The sequence below is a fragment of the Myotis nattereri genome (genome assembly GCF_964212035.1).
Source record: "Myotis nattereri genome assembly, chromosome: 20".
In the NCBI taxonomy this organism is placed as follows: domain Eukaryota; kingdom Metazoa; phylum Chordata; class Mammalia; order Chiroptera; family Vespertilionidae; genus Myotis; species Myotis nattereri.
In genome coordinates, this window is record NC_138096.1 from 6636294 (window position 1) to 6658789 (window position 22496).

At 41.7% G+C, this 22496-nt stretch overlaps 1 protein-coding gene across 2 annotated transcripts; it reads right to left on the minus strand.

Annotated features, from left to right (window-relative positions):
• Positions 1-541: 541 nt before the first annotated feature.
• On the minus strand, positions 542-18813 carry BROX (BRO1 domain and CAAX motif containing). 2 transcript variants are annotated; one of them, XM_081114593.1, is made up of 12 exons: positions 18703-18813; positions 16732-16838; positions 16295-16391; positions 12726-12821; positions 11437-11509; positions 10153-10258; positions 8993-9082; positions 7406-7491; positions 6247-6328; positions 5810-5960; positions 4199-4358; positions 542-2754 (listed from the first exon to the last, which is right to left on the minus strand). In XM_081114593.1, the coding sequence occupies exons 1-12, from the start codon at positions 18801-18803 to the stop codon at positions 2671-2673; spliced, it is 1233 nt and encodes a 410-aa protein (XP_080970719.1). In that variant the 5' UTR covers positions 18804-18813; the 3' UTR covers positions 542-2670. The 2 variants fall into 2 exon arrangements, with proteins under 2 accessions (XP_080970719.1, XP_080970720.1); XM_081114594.1 differs by lacking the exon at positions 12726-12821.
• Between the last annotated feature and the right edge of the window lie 3683 nt (positions 18814-22496).

The following is a 22496-nucleotide window of genomic DNA, read 5'->3' on the forward strand; positions in this document are numbered from 1 at the left end:
TCGCACCCCCTTAGGGCCTCAAGCCCCCCGGTGACAGCAGTGATGGGCCACCAAGCCCACAGAGCAGTCCTCGCTGACAATGACACTGCAGTGTACTTGTATGCACAAATTAAACAAGTTAAGAAATGTGGTGTTTTCTAAAGTTTGGAGAATAAGGAACTGTTTCTGAATACAGTTTTACTTCTGAGTATATTTATATAACATTGAAAATGCCACCTCAAGTTTCCAAAGTACAAAGTGTTCTGCGGAGCAGTGTTCAGCGATGATGAGCTCGCTAGCTAGCCTACCGCAGTACGCAGACTGTATCACAGGGACAAACACTACAGTAAGGCCCATCGAAATGGTGCTTTGAGATGAAGGGGTGGTAAATACCAATAAACAGAAACTGAATAGCTCAGGTAGCATAAAACAATGGACACACGTGGCTCTGTCACTTCCCAATGTCACTGTGAAAAATTATGGTATTGCACCGTGTTAACTGTCACTGGCTTAATAAATGTAAGAATATTTATAGAAGAGCAAATAAAGATGTCAATGAAACTGTAAGTAAAATTACTTTTATTTCCATAAATAAAAAGATAATTCATTATACAAACAGCACTTTCAGCAGAATGTTAGCTGTCATTATCCGCTTAAGTGAAGTATGGAGTGTCTGCAACAGTTAATGCAAATAAGTTCCCTCTCTAGAACCTTCATGCAACTTCTTTACATTCCTCAACTTCCCCAAGTTCCCAACACTATTTCAAACAACATGATAAAGGGGATATTTCAGCCACAAAGTGTCGCCTTTGCAGGGTCAACAGGACGTTTACCTGCTTAGGTCAAAGTTGCCAGTGAGGGACTAAACTGCATATCACAGAAGCTCTGAGTGTACTACATGCTTTCATTCCGTGTGTGGTAGTATGATGCACACAATGTGAACGTGAGAACTAGTAGCTTGGTTAATAAGCATGGCACCTACGATAAGCTGACCCTCCGGGCCCAGCTATAAGCTGCATCAAAGACAGCTCAGCTCTGTCAGCTACTGGTGTACAGCGAACAGGCGAAATGACTTTGTAATCTCAATGCGGCGAATTTAATTAAAATAGTTTCTATAGACAGCAAACTACAATGTGATGTCTGTTCAGTTATTACTCTACTTATTCTGCAAACGGCAGCTTCAAAAAACGTTTTACAGCAAGGAGCATTTCCATATGTTACTTCTGGTAGCATTCCATATATTTTTTTATACATACTGATCCTATGTAGCTGGTTTCAAGAGTGTAAATTATGATTTTAGTAATCACTTACTTGAGCACAATATTGATTCAAACAGGCATAATCTATCTTCATAATGAAATGTTTATTCCTATTTCAACACTCTATGCAGAGTTTACCTATTTTCAGAGTTGCAGTGTAGATTCAAGGGTTTATCTATGGAAGTGCTTGGTGCAGGGCCCAGCATGTAGTAAGCTCCAACATATACTGCTGTTATTATTAAGTGAGCCAGCCCATTTATAATAGGAAAATTAGCTAATGCCCCCAGAGAATAATCAAAAGATAAACCTACAGGTGTATGCATCCACTATATCCCAAGTCTATGTACATATGAAACGGTTTCAAATACTACAAACTATTGTTAAGAGCATACTGAATCTGTTGTTCTGTTCAGTTTTTGCTCTGGCCTCTGGCATAAAGCAACACATATCCTGTGTATCTGAAAATCACATAATAGCAAGGTACACTACCCAGGTAACCAAAGCATTTTACTCTAACTTCTCTAACAAAGAAGTGGAGTGACCAGTGTAATTCGGGACAACCCTCCCCTTAGGTTCAACGTTTCTCTCGACACCATGCAACATCTGATTTCTTCAAAAACCTTTTCGTTCTGGCTCCCCTCACACAGAAACATATGAGCTATTGCCAAGTTCTGCCCTGGAAGAGAAAAACCCCTTAGAAAGGAACTCGTCAAAACTGCTGGAAGTTTACAGATACAGACGAGGTGCAGGGCCGCCAGAGCAGAAGTCCGTAAGTGATCTCAACATCCTGCAAACACTGATTTTTAGTAAATTATAGATTCGATCTCAATATCCTGCAAACACTGATTTTTAGTAAATTATAGATTCGATCGTCAGGGGTTAGGTATAAACATTTTCTAACCTTTAAGTCTAAGTGACTTTTTTCCCAGCGGAAAAGGTAACTAACTCAGAACCTAAATCTGTGCTACAATGAACAGAATGGTGAAGGGAAAACTGTCTGTGAAAACAGACGCCTGTCATTCTGCTGGTATCAATTAAAAGGCAGGAAAGTAAGTTTTTTGTAAAGAGAGAAAACATACCCATGACCACGTGATCCTGGCCTATACGATATTAACCTGTCATTTATTATTACCCAGAGTGTGGGGGAAAAACAAAAAAAAAAACAAAAAACAAAAAGACCCAACCCTTAAATACACTCTTCAGAGGCAGAATCAAGCTTCCCCATGTTGTCCTGGTTAAGAAGAAATGTGGAAACAAATCATGAAGCCTCGGTATATTAAAAATCTAACAACTACACTGAAGGCCGATTCCCTCTGAATGGACTACATTATTCTACAGGCTTCGGAGAGATCATTTCAAGAAATGTGGACGGAAGTCCATGGCTTATCTCGTCCACTAGGCGAGCGGCTCCCATGCTCCGGGGGCGATGCATTTAGGAGACGGAGCACCCCGTGTCCTTCTGAGGTTTGATGTCTGGTTCTTTCACGGGCCTCACGTCTTCCGGTTTGGGTTTGGTCTAGGGACAAAGAACAATACGACGTAAGAACAGAAGCGAAGATTCGGAAAACGAACAGCAGACCTTTTCCACTTCCAACTTTTAAAAGACGCGGCATTAAATTCTCCAACAGCGCAGGAGCGAAGCTGTTCCGGTAGCTACATATCAGTTCGACTGAAGACATGATGGGAAAGCACATCAGTGGGGATGGAAACCGACGGGCAAAGGGCAGGCTCCTGCTCCTCCTACGCTGTCTGAGGAGGAGACCGAGGATCAAGATGCAGGAGGAGCCTCTGTTTGGAAATCACTCGTGACAGTGACAGGCACTATTCTGGAGGCGGGACGGGATACGAAGACAGTTCTTTTAAGGCACAATAGCTTTAGCACGAGTGGGGAATTATTTAAAAACCACCCATTTCGCCCTAACTGGTTTGGCTCAGTGGATAGAGCGTCGGCCTGCGGACTGAAGGGTCCCGGGTTCGATTCCGGTCAAGGGCATGTACCTTGGTTGCGGGCACATCCCCTGTAGGGAGTGTGCAGGAGGCAGCTGATCGATGTTTCTCTCTCATCGATGTTTCTAACTCTCTATCCCTCTCCCTTCCTCTCTGTAAAAAATCAATAAAATATATTTAAAAAAAACACAAACAAACAAACAAAAAAACCCACCCATTTCAAGGGAGAATTAATTCCCATTCTTTTTTTTCACAGAGCCCTCTCCCTTTTGGAAGTCAAACCTCAACACTTCTACTTCATCTACCCTTCGGCTGAGTACAGCGGGGACTTAGATAGACGTGAATACAAGCAGTCTTATTTGACCGGTGGGTGACTCCACGCAATGTTGAAATCAGGTCAAGTTTTCAGTTACCCTGCCTGACACTACACAGAAACAGAGAGCGTCGCTAGAGCAATAGACACGGGCGAGCCATCCTCCTCAGAGGTGCTCTCCCACTCTCTTCCCACAGGAGGCTCGGACAAATAGGAAAGAAGGCAAGACAGTGTGTTGAAAACAAGGCCAGTCGATTTGGTGGAAAATCAGGAGACAATGAAGGCCTCGAGGTCTGTCTCTGAGAGAGTCCTAGAACACATTTCACCAAGCACTGCAGTTAGTTAATTTCACATTTGGACAAATATATATCTACTTGTGCAGAGAACAATATCAAAATGCTAACCCTGAATTCTTTTTAAACGTTTGTGAATGAGCCCTGGCCGGTTTGGTTTAGTGGTTAGAGCATCGGCCCGTGGACCAAAGGGTGTCGGGTTTGATTCCTGGTCAAGGGCACATATAACTCAATTACAGGTCCCGCAGCCCTGGCAGGGGTGCATGCAAGAGGCAACCCATTGATGTTATCTGTCTCACATCGATGTTTTTTCTCTCTCCCCCCTCCTCCCTCCCTCCCCCTCTCTAAAAATCCTCGGGTGGGGATTACAAAACATCTGTGAGGGAACGGAAAACCCAGTCTCTTACACTGTCGTCCTTGGGCCTTTTGGTGAGGTCAAATGCAGCCAGCGTGTCTGGGGTCCAGTGCGCACTTGTAGGAGGAAATTCAAAAGGCACAGGCTCCACCAGGCCGTAATTTGCTTTGAGTTCCAGCTGTGGGGCTTCTGTTGGAATTTTTTGAAAGTAACTGCAAAAAGCCATTGACACAGCGATTTATTCATTCATTCATTCATTCATTCATTCATTCATTCATTAACTATTTGAGTACCTATTATGTTCAGGGCCCTGTGCAACCTGCCTCATGTAGCTTATAGATGGGTAGGTGAGACAGTCAAGAAAACTTGTCGACGACGACACAGTGTGACTGAAGCTATGACGACAGAGTGCCATGGGAACACAAGAGAGGGCAATTAACCCAGGTCGGGTTTGGGGTTGCTTTCCGAGGGGAGTGATAAGGTGACACGAGGCGTGTTCAAGGGAGTGAAGGCGCTCAGATGACCAGGTGCAGGAACAGGGGAGGGATGGAAGGAGACCAAAGCAGGGACAACTTGGGGTTAACTTCGCAGCCTGCTGTTGAAAAGCTGGTTTGCTCCTAATATATTTGCTATTGGACCTTTATTTTGAATGCTGAAAAGAAACCCGATAGAAATGAACATCACAAAAAAATGTACAAAACCCACGTGAAAGACCGAGGGCCAAAAAGAGAGATCTCGCTAAGTGAGGAGATGTCACTATTTCTGAATGGAAAGGCACCAAAGTGATGAGGACTGTGGCTTTATCTTCTTTGCACTTCACTCTAGGTTTTCCACATTGAGCACATTATTTCCCTATTTCCAATTAACTCATAATTTTTAAAAAGTATGGGAACTTTAAATATCTTTAAAACGTTGTATCTACCAACCTACAGTTCAAACAATGCTGATTTAATAACAAAACTGAGGCAGTAGTATAGGTGGCTAAAACCAGAGTGAGATGAATATGCGAAGGGAGCTGTGAGGATATATATAACTCATGGAGAGAGAATGGCAGCGAAACAGAAAATCAGGACCGTATACGGGGCTATTACGTTAACTGAAAATTCATGTTTACATTTTGAAATCTGCTTTTATACATTGTCATTAGAAGCAGAATAAGCGTTAAGACAACACAAGTAAACTTTAGTACCAATTTAAAGAGAAGATTAAAGTTAATCTTAATTGCAAACTGACATAAAATCTTTGGAAACAGCCGAAACCGGTTTGGCTCAGTGGATAGAGCGTCGGCCTGCGAACTGAAAGGTCCCAGGTTCGATTCCGGTCAAGGGCATGTACCTGGCTTGCGGGCACATCCCCAGTGGGAAATGTGCAGGAGGCAGCTGATCGATGTTTCTCTCTCATCGATGTTTCTAACTCTCTATCTCTCTCCCTTCCTCTCTGTAAAAAATCAATAAAATATATTAAAAAAAAAAATCTTTGGAAACAGATCAATGCATACAGTTCACCCTCCTCATCTGCGGATCCCCAACTATGGGTGGAAGTTACAGATATTTACCAAAAAAACCTGCCTGTGAGTGGATCCAAGCTGTTCACACCTGTGCTGTCCAAGCGTCAACGGCCTACTAGCATTAATATTACTAAGAGACTGCTAAGCTGTACTCACATAAACCCATTTTCTCTCTGACATTTCTCTAGGGTGTTCTTCACAAGGTTGCCAAGTTTCCTGAAGAACAAGTGTTCTGAAGGCTTGACTGTTGGTCCAGGTCCTTTGGTTTCTCCGTATTCTTTGCATAACGCTTCTGCCTTTGCAAAGGCTTGTGTGAAAGGGATAGAAAGTCATTTGATGTGAAATCACTACTGATTATTCACACTAAAAGCGCCTGACATCAGAGAAGGCGGGCAATGCTGCAGCAACACCAGCATCAGTGCAAGGGGAAGCTGGGTCCTCTCTAGAGAGTCCAGGTTTCTGAAACGTTTTTCCTTTTCTCCCATTCCCATCCCCGTTCATGAACTTAGCCAGTCTCTTTTAACTGCCCCTCCCCTTTAGGATAAAACATGTGTTTTTAAGAAGGGAGTTAACAATCTGGTGGGAATACTCACATTTTTCTGCTTCTTGGAGAGACCTGATCGCCTCACCACATTTATCACTAGCCAACAAAGTCTGTCCGTGGTAACAGTAAGCCTGATAAAAGACACAAATGTTCATTCATTTTCTCCACAAATGATGCTTCCCACTGCCGTTGTCTTATACGTGCATCAGATAATCATTGCCTTTGTCCACTGTTTGAAGTTTCAATGCAACCCCTTATATTTATTTACTTGAATAAGCGTTCCCCCATCTCTGTTAGTATCAAAAGTGGAATTACATCAAACCTTTGGGCCAAACTAGTCTTTTAACCATGGGCTGAGAGCAAAAAGCATTTGCTGAAACCTGTTTCTAAAACTAGGGCATTGTGGGTAAAGGAGGGACAGCACTGTGCTAACGGAGAGGGAGTGGGAGGGAGGACTTAAATTAGGACCAAACCGGTCTGAAGCATGAAGTCGGATATGCTCACTCTTAAATGTCTACATCAGCATGAGGATAGCACATACATGGCTTATGCAGCATGCTTGAAAACAGGTGATAAGGCATAAGAAATGAAAATATCTACCTAGATCTGAAAAAGGGTTGTTTTTCTTTAATCTGTTCTTTGATTTCAGAGAGAGGTAGGGAGAGAAACATCGATCTGTTGCATCCCGCCCCAATTGGGGATCGAACCTGCAACCTAGGTATGTGCCCTGACCGGGAATCTAACCCGCCACCTTTCAGTGTATGGGATGACGCCCCATCAACTGAGTCTCAATGGCCAGGGCAATGTTTGGTGAGTACAAGAGACAAAAAGGTCACTTCCCAACGAGTGCTTATTAACAGTTCTTCACCAGCGAAGGTGAAATATGCACGGTATGTCTTAAGATTAGAATTAGTAAGTATCTTTCTACAGGTGAAATGAGAGAATTCTTAAGTATGCAGAAGCATCCAGCTTAAAAGTGGGTTTACGTGGAACAGCAACTCCACTGCCAGAACCCAGTTCCGAGTTCTCCATCATCTCTCTCCACCCACCTTAGTTCACCTTGGTGGTTGCACCCACTGTGGGTGACCATCTACTGAGAACGTCCATTGTTTGTAAAACGCTAATGAAGGGTCGGGAGAGATGGCACACCTGGCACTCCAGGGGCGGGGAAGACCGTAGTTTATTGTTTCCGGGTTACACATACTTACATAAGCCGTGTAGAAGCACATTTTCAAGAGAAGGTATTTTCTCCATTTAGCAGAGTATGCAGGCTCCAAACTGGATAAAGTATGATCTAAAGTTACATTTTAAAAAGCAAAATATCATTTCACCCTGATTCACTAGACGACTTTTAGTTCAAGTGTTCAGATGCTAAAAGCAGAATGACATTCAAGTCTAAAATTCAAGCATTTACACATTTTTAAAAACCTCGCTTTATTTCAAGTGATTTATTTTTCCCAATAACTACATAATAAGATTGGTTAAGTACCAGGGTCCTTCTTTGATTTGATGGTTAATGTAATTTAGGTTTAACATAATGATAAAAATAGATCTAACTAAGAACTTCAAGGTAAGTATGATTTATACTATTACATTATCTATTTTTTAAAAGCTATATAGCAATGCAGAGTAGTCTATAGTCACCCAAGTCAGAAGCATGAAGGACACACTCATCACAGCCCCATCCCTGAATCTCATCTGAAATACACACATTCACACATCCTGCCACGTGTCTCCCAAATCTATTTCTTCTTCCCCATTTCCTACTTTGCTATCATTGTTAAAGTGTTCATCATTTTCTCTTACATTAGAACCATTCCCCCTAAGCACACCCATTTCTCATCTTACAACCATAGGGACCTTTTAAAAACTCAAATGCAATCAAGTCAAGTTTACGTTATATCACTTAATGGACCCCAAACATCTACTGAATAAAGGCCAAACGTCTCAGGTAGGCTTGCAAACCAATTCATGACTTCACCCACACACTTTCCTAACCTCTCCGCCCAACACTCATCCTGTGTTTTAGCAAGAGCATCTGTCCAAAGCTCCCAAAGGAGCTAAGTTCCCTTGTATCTCTATAAACTACAGAATGTTCTCCTCTTCCCATTGCTAAAGATTCCTAGCACACTTAGAATTTCTATTTATACTTCAAAGTAAGGCTAACACACCACCGTCCTCTCGCAGGCCCAGGTCCTTCAGGCTTCTGTTTCACCGCTGTACCATCTTACTTCATGCCACAAAATGTGTCTGTCCCCTTCCCTAGACTGTGAATCTGTTCTAGTGATCTTTGTGTACCCAGTAACTAAAATAGTACCCATCCCATACACAGGAACAAGCATGTGTTTCCTAAGTAAGTAATGAAAAGAAAAATAGGCTAATGAGACAACCAGAGTTCTAGTCCCAGCTTCTCAACTGCTAGCAGTTAAATGATGGGTCAGTTATGTTAATTCTCTGGATTTTAGTTTCTTGTCTCACTATAGTAGCTATAAGGTTGTAATAAAGACCAAAAAATTTTCAAAAGCAAAACAGCTATATAATTATTAGACATAATTGGTTAAAAAGTATAGTACCATCCTTTCCATTAGAAGCTATGGAGCAATATTAACTGTGAACAGCTCTAATTCTTTTATTTTCTTTTAAACAAAATTCATAAAAATAACGCAGATATTATTGCAGTTTTGCAAATAGTGAAAAGTCTGAGAATCTTTCTGATTTGCTTGTTCCCTATCTGGCCCACAGGTTAATCTGAACATCTAAAGGCTGAAAGTGTAACAACGGGATTATGAACGTACCAGCTTTCTGATAGAAATTGGCTGTTTCATAGGCCAGCGCGGCGATTAGTCCTGGAGCATGCTTCAGCTCAATGGCTCGAGCAATTGTCACTGTGACCGAAACACAATCAAATGAATCTAAGTTCAATTATAAAGGCAAAAGACAGTCCAACAACCTATGTGGGGTTTTAGTTGTTTCTTCAAAGTTTTAATATGAAAAGTAAGCTACAGAAAATGCAAATACAAAATGAGCTTGCTGGTTCTGATGCCATTTTTTATTTTAATTTTTTAATGTTTTTATTGATTTGAGAGAGAGGATGAGAGAGGAAGAAAGGGACAGAAACAAGGATGAGACAAAATCGTCAACTGACTGCCTCCTCCATGCCCCACTGAGCTCGCAACCTTGACCTCCTGGCTCATGGGATGACTGACGCTCAACCGCTCAACCACTGAGCCACACCGGCGGAGCCCATTTCTTATTTAAATAAATCACGATAGCCAATGACCAGCGAGCCATGGGAAATGACTTCTGTAAAACAGCATGATGCAAGAAGAAACAAACACCTTCCAGGCTCTGGAATCAGAAGTAAAGCAAAACAAAAGCCTACAAAGCTTACTGTTCTCACCTAAGTCTTCCTTTATTTCCTGCCATTGAAAGGAGGTAATTTCAAGGCAAGCCAAATATTGGAAGAAGGACTGCGCAAGGTCGAGGGGGACAAGATGAGTTACGGAATTAACTTTATCCTGTCAGAAACAACGTGAAATCCAATCCTTTTAAAAAGAGACATGACATTGTGAGGCCTTTTTCTGCTAACTAAAAATGAAGGCAAATGCTAAAGGAAAATTATTCCTCACTGTAAATTTCTCAAAACCCAAGACTGGATTCCAGCTAATTCTAATTTGAAAAAGAATTGGGGGGTGGAAGTGGGGGGAGAGGAGAGAACCCTGGCTGGGTAGTTCAGTTGGTTAGAGCTTCATCCTGATATGCCAAGGTTGTGGGTTCGATCTCCGGTCTGGGTACATACAAGAAACAACCAATAAATGCATAAATAAGTGGGACAAAAAATTCAATGTTTGCTTCTCTCTCACTTCCTCTCTCTTAAAAAAATTAATTAAAAAAATAATGTTTGTAAATGCCGATACAGACTTTCTTTTAACAACACCTTACAATCTTAAGATACCTTCTTGAGCCTCGGCCTGACACTGAACAATGTAAGCGTCGAGGAGCCGTGCTTCCAGATCTCTCCCCTTCTCTGCAGGCGTGAGAAGCCTTGGGATGTGACTTTCCTGAAAGAGAAAGAAAAAAAAGCCAAATTTCTTTTAACCCAGTTGTGAGAGATGAAGAAAGTGGAAGCTGATGGGGATTTATCAGAAATATAGGGTGCTATCAAAAAATGTGTAAAAAAAAAAGAAAAACACTAAACTTATAGAGAATAAAAGCTCCTGTATACTAAAACTTTCAAAGCTTTTTATAAGCTTTTGTAAAAATAAGAAATTCAAGAACAAAATCTGGATCGTAATGGATTGGTTAGATGTGCAAATCGTATTTTCACCTTAGAAAATGTTTAACTGAAACAGTAGCCTTTTGAACGGCAGTCGGCATTGCTCTCTCATATATTAACACTTGGATATAAAGACGACTTCAATTCTACAGCTCCCTCAGGGTAACAGCTTTGTAATCACTGTAAAAGCATCTTATCTTATCCTAAGAAAACCAAACACTGGTCTCCAGGAAATAGTGGTTTAGTGAGAATGAGGTGCCGGTGATTCTGGTTGGAAATATATTAATCTTTCTCCTAATCTCCACCTATCTTCAGGCGATTCAGTATAAAGAGTGTGTGCTGATCGCTGCTGCAGTGTTCTCACTGAGACCGAGAAACAGCAGCCCAGCTGTGCGGAGTCTGACTGCTTCTGGCCACTGCTGCAGACAGCAATAAGAACCAGTCAGCACCAGCAATTTCAGGCCTTTGTCTTATGCCTTTTCAGAAGAGACGGAAAAATATGCAGTGAATCACGACGTGAGTTTTCTCCTTGTAAAATTCACTGGTGATTTTCTGAAATGGAGACGCTATTCTATAACTGGCCCCACTCATCAACACGGTACTTAACATAATGAAACCAGAACACACACTAGTACTTTTTACATAATGAATAATGCCCTCATCCTCCACCCCAAAGAAGTAAAGAAAAATTACTCAAGCCTGGCTGGTGTCGCTTAGCAGCTGAGCATCCAACTATGAACCAGGAGGTCAATGTTTGATTCCCGGTCAGGGCACATGCCTGGGTTGTGGGCTCGACTCCCAGTGCAGGGCGTGAAGGAGGCAGCTGATCAATGATTCTCTCTCATCACTGATGTTTCCATCTCTCTTTCCCTCTCCCTTCCTCTCTGAAATCAATAAAAATATTTTTTAAAATTTTTTTTTCAAGAATTAAAGCATTAGAAATATATCTTATTATTTTTTTACCTTTAAATGTTTAAAAATCCCAGCTGCAATTTTCAGGCTTCGATGGACCTCTTTTGCTTCCTCTTCTGTAATGCTTAAAGACAGTGGTTACATTACTTACAGGATCAAAGCCATTTCTGGTATTAAAACCAACAACTAACACATTATGTATCATAAAGCCAAATTAGTCATTTGTGCTTCTCACCACTAGCTTTCTCCCTTTTAGAAAATCTAACTTGACATTTAACAAATGCACATGAAAAAGACCCAAAGAGAAGAAACTACAAATGGAAAGAGAGATGCTGTCTAGTGGTCCGAACAGAGGCTTCTTGTTTTCCCTTCCAGATGATCTTCTGTGCGCAAACGGCATCAAACGTCAGACACTTAGTGCACGCACACACTTGAAAAACACATAAATGCACAACAGTCACTACTCTGCTCCTGTTAAACCCCTTAAATTACGTTAGAGGTCTTTTTACATCAGCCTACACAATTCAACTTCATTTTTTAAAAATTGAATTTATTGGGGTGACACTGGTTAATAAAGTGATATAGGTTTCAGATGTACAGTTCTATAAGACATCATCTGGATACTGAATTGTGTGTTCACCACTCCAAGCCAAGTCCCCATCCATCAACTTCATTCTTAAATGGCTGCATATTAGTCCCGTGTTCAGATGCACCTGAGTTGGTAGTGGATTTCGTATTGTTAATATCTACTTTTACGATTATAAAAATTGTATCTCATTTTATTTCACAGTTCTTTAATCCTTCAGAACATCTTTTGCATCCTTTTTATTTATGTTTCTGTGAATTATTTATGACCTTTGATTACTTTCATTAGATGTGTTGGTCTTTTCCTTGTTGACTTGTAAGAATATACATTATAAAAATAATTTGTAATACTACAGGTATGATAAGCCTTGGGATGTATGCATTGCACTTTTTTTTGACCCATCTGTCATCTTATAAAAATAATTTGTATAATGCATTGCACTTTTTTTGACCCATCTGTCATTTTAAAAATTCTGTTTATAATACTTTTACATACTCAAATATTCAATCTTTTCCTTTTCTTGGTTTAGGGTTTTATTTAAAAAGACCTTCCCCATGACAAGATTATTCATTTTTTCCCCTCCTTTTGACACTGGGCTCCATAATTCTGATGCTTAATATGCTAACATTTTGAGGCAAACTTTCATTTACCAAAGTGGTACTTTTTATCAATAGGCTAGATTTTTTTTAATAACAAAGCTTCATATACTGGAAAAATAAGACATATGCATATAAACCATCCCCTTTTAACTTACTTTTCTTTTCCAGCCAGTCTCGAGGCATATTTGGTGTACCATAAAGCTACATTAAATCCCATGGAAATTAATTCAAAAACAGCATCCTGCTGGGCACTAGAATCATAAACATGATCATTAAGTGTTGTCAATTATTAAGACATCTCTACATGAGACCTACTGGTACATCCAACTCAAAATTATAGATAACGCTATACTAACTGAAAAATGAAGAAAACAGTCCTTGTGTTTAACACAGATGGAGAGATAAGACACACACGCAATTAACAATGAAGGACGAAACACACTGCCCAGTATGTACTCCATAACAGTCAGCCAAGGTTTTCGAATGTATTGATGACAGAGGTAAGCATGAGACTAGCAGTTGTTCCCAAAGGTGACTGTACATAAAGTAGCTTTAAAAACACAGATTTCTGGCCCTGACCGGTGTGGCTCAGTGGACGGAGCGTCGGCCTGTGGGCTCAAGGGTCCCGGGTTCGATTCCGGTCAAGGGCGTGTACCTTGGTTGCGGGCAGTGGGGAGTGTGCAGGAGGCAGCTGATCGATGTTTCTAACTCTCTATCCCTCTCCCTTCCTCTCTGTAAAAAATCAATAAAATATATTTTTAAAAAAATAAATAAATAAAAATAAAAACACAGATTTCTGGGACTCAATCCCAGAGAATCAGAAAGTCTGGGAGGGGCCCAGGATCTGCATTTTTAGCAAGTACCCAATTGCTTCTGGAGCTGGTGGCTCTTATACCACATTTTAAGGAAATGGAATTCAGAGGAGAGATGGTTTCAGGCTAAATAATTAAAGATGCTTAATGTAGCTATAGAATCTCAAGTGTGCCCTGAAAGATGGCTGCAAGGAAGCAGCGGCCGTCCCAGGTGAGGGCACGATGCTGCTAATGCACAAGGTCTGGCGATGTTCCTGACTGCAGAGACCCCGCTAGCTTGACTGGAACAGATGGTTCCTAAAAACAAATCGAGGAACAGAGGCAAGAAGCCAAGCTGGAAAGAAAGTGAAGAGGATGTTGAGCTAAGCCAATCAGCGTACGACAAAGAAAACGGTCTTAAACTCAAGTACATTTTATATGTTGTTTCCTTCAGGTTATATTACTAAATATGACACAAAGATGACAAAAGCTTATTAAGCAAATAAGATAATACTAATTTTTAATCATTAGGCTTCTGCCAAGACCCTGACAATTCCTTATACATGATCTATGTCAAATGAGGAAGAAAACAATGCCCTTATTTTACATACACAGTACTACGATAAAGAAAAATTACCCAAAGGGAAGAAACTAAAATCACGATTCTATTTTGTTGCCTCCATCTTAAAAGAAATGGAGACATAGAAACTTTTTAGATTAAAAAAAAGGAGATTTGTTATAAGACATATGGTAACTCAAAATAACTTATAAACTACCCTGTTTCATGTTATACAAAAATATTTTATGAACAAACTACCTGAAAAAATTTAATGCATAGTTTCATGGCTTATTCTTTTCAGCACTGAGATCTTTCAAATGGATTACCTCTGGTGATCTAGTAGGCATGTCTAATTTATAACTTTACTTTTAAGTAATAAAATAGCTTTGCTAACTTATAGTCACAGGAATAACTCCCACTATTCCTTCATTTATTTCAATCTGCCTCGCTCCCAAATATTCCACTTTTATTGAACCACATCTAAGTAGTGCTCAGAGTATACAGTTGAGGAAACATTTTTCATTCTATACTCGTAAGTGTATTTTCTATTGCGTATCAGTAGCAGTCAAGGATAAAGTTACTTAAATACCTCGGATGTACTGAATATTCAGTAGTATTATTTAAGGCCTCTATCACATTATTCTGCACTGCCTCATAAAACTATGCAGGAAATGCTGTTACGGGAATCAACATTTGGCATGGTGGGGAAAAGTGCCAAATATATGTGATGCAAAACAGTCTTAGAAGCTGCCAAAGTTTTCTAATGTAATAGATAGCGGTTTGATTCTCTCTCTCTCTAAAAAAAAGATATTTTTAAATAAAAATATTCCTTAATTTTAGATAAAATACAAAGGAGTCACAGAAAGAAAAACAAAAAATGAGGGCTTGGGAATCCTCAGGACCCCAGAATATCAAAACGTGGAAAGGATGCAGAGTCCCCAACTTCCTACCCAATTTATGATTTCTACAAACAACATTCCCAAGGAAGGAAGGAAACTCACATGCACTGAATGCCTGTTATGTGCCCGGCGTTACATTAGCCTCTTAAGATAAGTGTTCCTATTCTGCTCCTCACAAAGGCCTGTACCTGCAACCCCAACACGCAGCGGAAGAGGCGGATGCTCACACACGTACAAGCCCTGAGATCGCACCTCGTTCTGTGTGAATCCAAGGCCCACACTCCTGCCTCTAATGCGTGTCTGTCTGGCCTTTCAGCCGTCTCCATTTCCTTCCCTCCTGATTTTAGAAAACAGTAATTCTAGCAAGTTGATATAAAGATACACAACCACTTAAATAGCTCAGTGGTGTAAAAAAAAAAAAGTTAAATAAAAATGTAGCACCATTATGATCTGCTTCCTGTTATAATTAGATCTCTTCTAATTAGTCTCAAATAAGTGGTAAGAAAGTTCTGAGGGGGAGTTTTTAAAATGAGCAGAAACAGTTTAGAGAGATTAGGAAGCAAATAAATACTGTGAGTCAAAAGAGTATGGAACTGGGGTGGGATTGGGGAGGAAGAAAGAAAGACAACGACCGAAGACATCTGAATTATTCATCAGAAAGGAAAAGGAGGGGAAAAACCAAATTCTCTTCTGCCTGAATGTAGGCAAAGACCGAAAGATAGCTTTGGGTTCCAAATTCCCGAACACTCTGTGTGTGTCAAGGCTGGCCCAGCTGGCGTGGCTCAGTGGTTGAGCATCGGCCTATGAACCAGGAGTCACAGTTTGCTTCCCAGTCAGGCCACATGCCCAAGTTAGGAGATCGATTCCAGTAGGGGGCGTGCAGGAGGCAGCCGATCAATGATTCTCTCTCATCATTGATCTTTCTATCTCTCTTTCTCTTGCCCTTCCTCTCTGAAGTCAATAAAAAAAATAATAATTTTAAAAGTCAAGACTATTAAAGTCTAGTTAACATTTATACTGATTATCTGAAAAACAAATTTGGCCCAGGAGAAATATTATATATATATTTTTAATATATTTTATTGATTTTTTACAGAGAGGAAGGGAGAGGGATAGAGTTAGAAACATCGATGAGAGAGAAACATCGATCAGCCGCCTCCTGCACACCCCACACTGGGGATGTGCCTGCAACCAATGTACATGCCCTTAACCGGAATCGAACCCAGGACCCTTGAGTTTCCGCAGGCTGACTGACGCTCTATCCACTGAGCCAAACCGGTCAGGGCAGAAATATTATATTTTTACTTAACAGCATGTATTAGGAGTTTAGGTGAAATTTTAAAAATTAATTTCCTGAAAAGAGAAAATACTGACTGGATCTATACTTTATTTCTTCAAATACAGGGGCTATGAGTTAAGTACTGGCTAAATAGTTTTAAAAATGGCTTCAATTTAGTACTGTTAGCACTGCCTACCTTGGAACCTGTCCTTGTAATGTATCGGTCCACTTGAAATTTTGAATATATCGTAACTTACTTTCTTGGCTAGATTCATCCAATGAATTTATGAAACCTATAAACGGTACAAAACATTTCAGTTTTAGAAAGCAACATCAAGTATTAAATTTAGAAAATTTTTCAGATAATGACTTTTCCAGGTATCTGAATGAAACTCTTAACCTCTCCCTCCCTTGCTGTATCTCACACCTTCTCTAAATAACGCATTATGAAATATGAACACATTTAATTTTCAAAATGTGAGAAAGACCACATACCACTCTTACATTCTCACATTTCTGAACCTCAAGCATACAAAACTGAGACTATACTCCGATTTGAAAAGTCTAAGAATTAAATGTGAACTTGTGCATAGCTGCCTTTTACAAACTCCCAAGTTTGTATAAATAACTAACCTTGTAAAAGGGAAAAATACGCATCGGCCGCAGTCTTCATCATTTCTGGGTTACAGCTCAAATCCGTGAACAATTCAAGCAGCCGTGCCCGGGATGACCTCAAGTCACTTCCATGAGACAGAGACAGTCAAGTTAGTAAACGGTATTACAACCAGTCTGCGTCAAAGTGGCTGAAAACGTCAATTGTAGCTTTTAAAACACCACAACTCATACACACACACACACACATACCTCCTCTAAGGTATTGCTAAGTACACAGAAATGAATTTAATTAGGGCTAACACTGGAGGTAACTGAAACTTCTAGTAACAATTGTTTTAGAAGTTGTACTAAAATAAACTCGGTCTAATTTAAAGGGACAAATCATGGGCATAACATGTAATAAAATATATACAGCAAGTTTTAATTTAAAAAACTAAATAAACACAATCACTTAAGTAAGATGGAAGGACTTAAGAACGAGTAAACCGAACTGCCCAGTTCACAATAAAATTTTGAAAAATGGAAACTGAATGTTTGTGCATGATTTTAGTATCTTCTTGAAATTTCAAAATTTGGTATTATGTCGAAATATACTTTATCAAGTAGAAACCCATATTTTAAAAATGAAATTGCATTCTGTAATTCAACATACACCTAAAGAATATGTAAAAACGCGTGGTCATTAGTCATTTTAAAACGTCTCCCTTCCCTTTTACATCTTTACAGCAATAAATGTTGTAGATTCACTGTTTCCTTCTTGAAATTCTTTTCTCCCTTGACTCCAATAACTCTAAATTTTGAAGGGTCTCCTCTTATCTTTAAAGGTTCCTTCTTCATTTTTTCTATACCCCCTTCTCATTCCCACTCCAAAAGTGTTCAGTCTCTAGCTTCCCTCCTTTTCTCCCTTCTGAGGTCTCATCTACTCGTGCAACTTTCTATCCAACCCTAGAGCTACATCATCAGCTCCAACTTGGTCCTGTTCCAGCTCCACATCTAACTTCAGAAGGCAACTTGCTTAGTGAGGGTTCCAGAACTCACATTACCCTGACAATGTCTGGAGACACTGTGTGCAAATGGCTAAAGACTACATTTAAACTGTAAGCACCAAGAGAGTTTTCCCACCTTTTGCTCCAATTACTTCTTCCCACAAAAAGCCAGCATCTCCCTTGATTTCCCTTTACTGGTACCATCAATGCCTTGATCACCTTGGTTCTCTATCTCATATACAATGAATGCTTTCAACTTCCCACAGCAAATCTGGCCAGCTGACCCTCCTTGGAAATAGCTCTTGCATCTCTTTTTGTTCCAGTCAAACTACTCTAGAACTAAGGTTTTCCTGATAGAAATGACTTCTCTTTTTCTTTCTTACTATCTACATTAGGAATCAGCCTTCTTTTCCTATAAAGGGCCTGGAAGTAAATACTTTAAGGTTTCTGGGTCATCTAAGCCTCTGTAGGAAATGCTGTTGTAGAGAGAAGGCAAAGGCAACCATAGACAATATGGAAACAAATGGGGGTGCAGGGGTTGTGCTCCAATAAAACTTTATTTATAAAAACAAGCAGTGGGCCAAATCTGCTGAACATGGGTTTGCTAACCTGGTCTAAGCTATACAATTTATTCAAATGCCATTCTCCTATATGAACACTCTGACGGCTATTCAGGTCATAGGGTCAGAACTCAATGATTTTAATATCCAGCCAATTAACAATACTCATATACGACTTTGTAGCGTCTCTTATACCACTATAATAACTCTTTTATTGTGATTGCTTTAGCCTCTCTGGGATTCACTGATTTAAAACTAAGGACTCTGGCCTGACAAAGTTTAAGTAATCTATGATTTAACTCTTCATGTCACTTATAAGTTTGTAAGGAGTCCAAGTTTAGGGACAGTGTGTTACATACTTTTGGACTGACTATGAGACCTAAACAAGTACCTGGTACCCAAGGGTGATTCAACCAATATCTGTTGAGATTGATGAAACTTACCTGCAAATCTTTGAAGCAGCAGGACTAGTGACTACGCCATAATAGTTAAAAGAAACAGGAGCTGTGGCTTTTAATGGATTCCTATGAAACCAATGTGTCATTTTCTCCAGATGTTTCCTATTTTTAAAAAAATGCATACAAAGTTAAAAAATGCATACAAGTTAAACAATGCAAATAGCATAAAAATAATTATTTTTAAAATAAACTTTTGCTATAGGGTATGTATATACACTTTTATATAAAACGTATGTAAAATATACATAGATAAGCAAAATGGTTCACTGCTATAAGTCAACCTTGTTTTGTCTATGTTTAGAGCAGGCCTATTAAAAAATAGCATTTGTGCCGAACCGGTTTGGCTCAGTGGATAGAGTGCCGGCCTGCGGACTGAAGGGTCCCGGGTTCGATTCCGGTCAAGGGCATGTACCTTGGTTGCGGGCACATCCCCAGTGGGGGCGTGCAGGAGGCAGCTGATCAATCTTTCTCATTGATGTTTCTAGTTCTCTACCCCTCTCCCTTCTTCTCTGTGGAAAATCAATAAAATGTATTTAAAAAAATATATAGCTTTTGTATTATGCTAAGTGAAATAAGCCAATGTGAGAAAGACAAATTCATACGATCCCACTTATTTGTGGAATCTAATGAACAAAATGAATTGACCAGCAAAATAAGACCCGAAGCATGGAGGCATGGAACAGACTGACATACCTCAATGTGGGGTTAGGGGGATGAGAAGAGATAAACCAAAGAACTTATATACTTACTAGAGGCCCAGTACACGTGCACCAGTGGGGTCCCTCGGCCTGGCCTGCACCCTCTCGCAATCCAGGACCCCTTGGGGGATGTCAGACTGCCGGTTTCAGCCCGATCCCCGCAGGCCAGGCCAAGGGAATCCACCGGTGCATGAATCCGTGCACCGGGCCTCTAGTATGCATATAAGATCTTTGGTTACTCTCTTCCCTCCCTCTTCCCTCCCACCTTCCCTCTGAGATTCATCAGTCTGTTCCATGATTCCATGCCTGTGCATTGAGCGTCTGCCCCCTGGTGGTCAGTGTGCACCATAGCTACCAGTTGAACATTTGAATGGTCACTTAGGCTTTTATATATAAGAAGCTATGCATAACCCATGGACACAGACAATAGGGTAGTGAAGGGCTCAGAGGAGGGGGATAATGAGGGAGAAAATGGGAAATATCTGTGATACTATCAACCATAACAAATATATTTTAAAAAGGTAGCATTTGGACATTTGCCCACAATAAATGCAATGTTAACCTGAAGCAGTAACCTTTAAACCTTAATATACATTAAAAATCACCTGGGGGTGGGCTCATTAAAATGCATGTTCTAAATCAACATCTGGGGTAGGACCTGGGATGCTGCGGCTGCTCGTCCCTACACTACACTTTTGAGTAGCAAAGTACTAGACTTTGGTTGGACAGCCACAAGTGAGAAGGACAGAGAACCAGATGAATGTAATTGCCAAAACAGGCAACTTAGACTGCTAAGGTTACTTGAGAGAAATAGGTTTTATTTTATTTTATTTTTAATCCTCACCCCGAGAGACCAGGATCAAACCCAGGGCCTTTCTGTCCACAGGCCCACGCTCTATCCACTGAGCCAAACTGGCTAGGGAGAAATAGGTCTTAAATTAACTATACTTCCCCCATGATACTGCTGGCATCAACTGACAGGTTATATAGCATGTGTTCTATAATAAATATACTTTCAACACAACAGCAAATAAGAATCAGTATTTTCGTGATAAAAAAAAAATGATACGTGGTCAATAATTTGGAAAATGATGGAAGTAAAACGGCAACTACAAAAAATTTAAATTCCAAAAAAAAAAAAGGTGTATGTCACTTGCCTCTAAGTCCTTGAAGGGAGGCAGTGCAGATTTTACAGGAAAGCCTAGCTGAAGACTTATACGTGGCAATTAGATTCCAGGAAGTAGCAGACAAGAAATTCTGATAAGGTTTAATAAATTTGAAGGTAGTATACAATGTTGTCGATCAGTTTTTCTTAATGGGAAAAATACCCTGGGCTGCACAGGGTGTGAAATGCCTACTTTTAACACCTCCCTTATCTCTTTCATTATTCACCACCAAACCGGTTTTGGAGAGCACCACGAGTTTAATGAAGAGAAAATGCATTGTGTTCTCAAGAAGAAACTGGGCGAGTTCACTTCTGACTCAAGGCATTTAATAAGTCCTGATGATATATACATACACACACACACACACACACACACACACACACACACACATATACTAGAGGCCGGATGCATGAAATTCAGCCCCAGGTGGTCCAGAAGTTCATTCCGCTGTTCGGTCTAACTAGCATATTAGCTCATTATTATATAGATATGTGTATATCTATCTACCTAGATAGATCTATCTATATGAATCTATAAGAATAAAAGCATAATATGCTAATCAGACCAGACGTCCTTCCAGAAGACCTTCCGGACAAAAGCAGGGCCAGGAAGGAAGACCATGCTGGCAGCCAGGGGAAGGAAGGCCTACTCTTGCACGAACTTCGGGCACCGGGCCTCCAGTGTATATATAATCTAGCCGCCATCCATGTCCGCCTCCTCTACAACCTAAGTAAATACAGCATCTACGTGCATGTAAGTCAGCCTCCTAGCAATAACGGCAGGCAACCCCTTTGGTTTTGTGGCAGCAAATTTCCTCCACACTCTGTTCATCCCACTTCCTGGATGAACACCTCTGGGGGTTATCTCTGCACTGTATTCCCGGCGACAGCCATCGGAGACCCTGCACCCCCCGCACCCCGGTTTCCAGGGACTTGGAGGGTGGGGTCCAGGGACGCCACGCCCACCGCAGGTGCAAGGGACCTGCAGAGCCACCGACACAACAGCGGGATCGAGGCCGCCACCTAACACGCTCCCACAGTTAAGACTGACAGGGGTCCCCCACTCCGGATCCCGGGGTCCCCCCAGGAGCCTACCTGAGCGGCGCCCCGGGGCCGGAGCGTCCGCTTCCTGTTTACCACCAGCCTCTTCCCACCCCGAGCGCCCGGCCCGCCCGGCCCAGCCCGGCCACCCGCGCAGGCGTCACCCCCGGGCGCCCCGCTTCCCGACAAGCATTTCTGCGGAAAGCCGACACTCCCCGCCCGGGGGGCCGGGCCGACGACCGCCGAACGAGCCCCTGTTTAGCTGAAAGCCCCCCAGTACCAGCGGGGAGGCGGGCAAGGGGGTCCCGCGACTCTGACTGTTCATACTGTTGATTCTCGGAGCGCAAAATACATGTTCTGTCTTTCTTTGGTTTCGGGATTCCAACAGGAGACTTTGGGGGACCCTTCTCCGGGGGTCTACGAGGACTGTGCAAAAGGGGGTGACCCCACAGTCGGGGGCTCCGGGGACGCGACCAGGGCAGGATATTCCGGGGATGCGCCCGTACTCTGGACACACTCACCGGCTTCCTCGGAACCCAGACGGCGGTCCTCGTCCGGGAAGAAAGGCAGCGTCCGAGCGGCCGGCGACGGAGGGAGGGAGGAACGCGCAGAGCCTGGCCCCTCGGAGCCGGCGCGACAGCAACCGCGCATGCGCCGGCCGCGCCCACGTGACCCGGCGGCCATGACAGCTACCGAGGCAGCCGCGCGGGCCGCTGGGGGCGGGGGCCGCCGCGTAGTCGCGGCCCCTCCGGACGCTCCTTCCCCGGGCCCTTTCCTAGCTGCTCCGCCCTAGCCTTTCCTCCCGGAGCTGCAGCCCCGTCTCCGGGGAGAAGCGTAGCGGAGGCCGGGCCGCGGAGCCGCCATAGCGCCGGCGG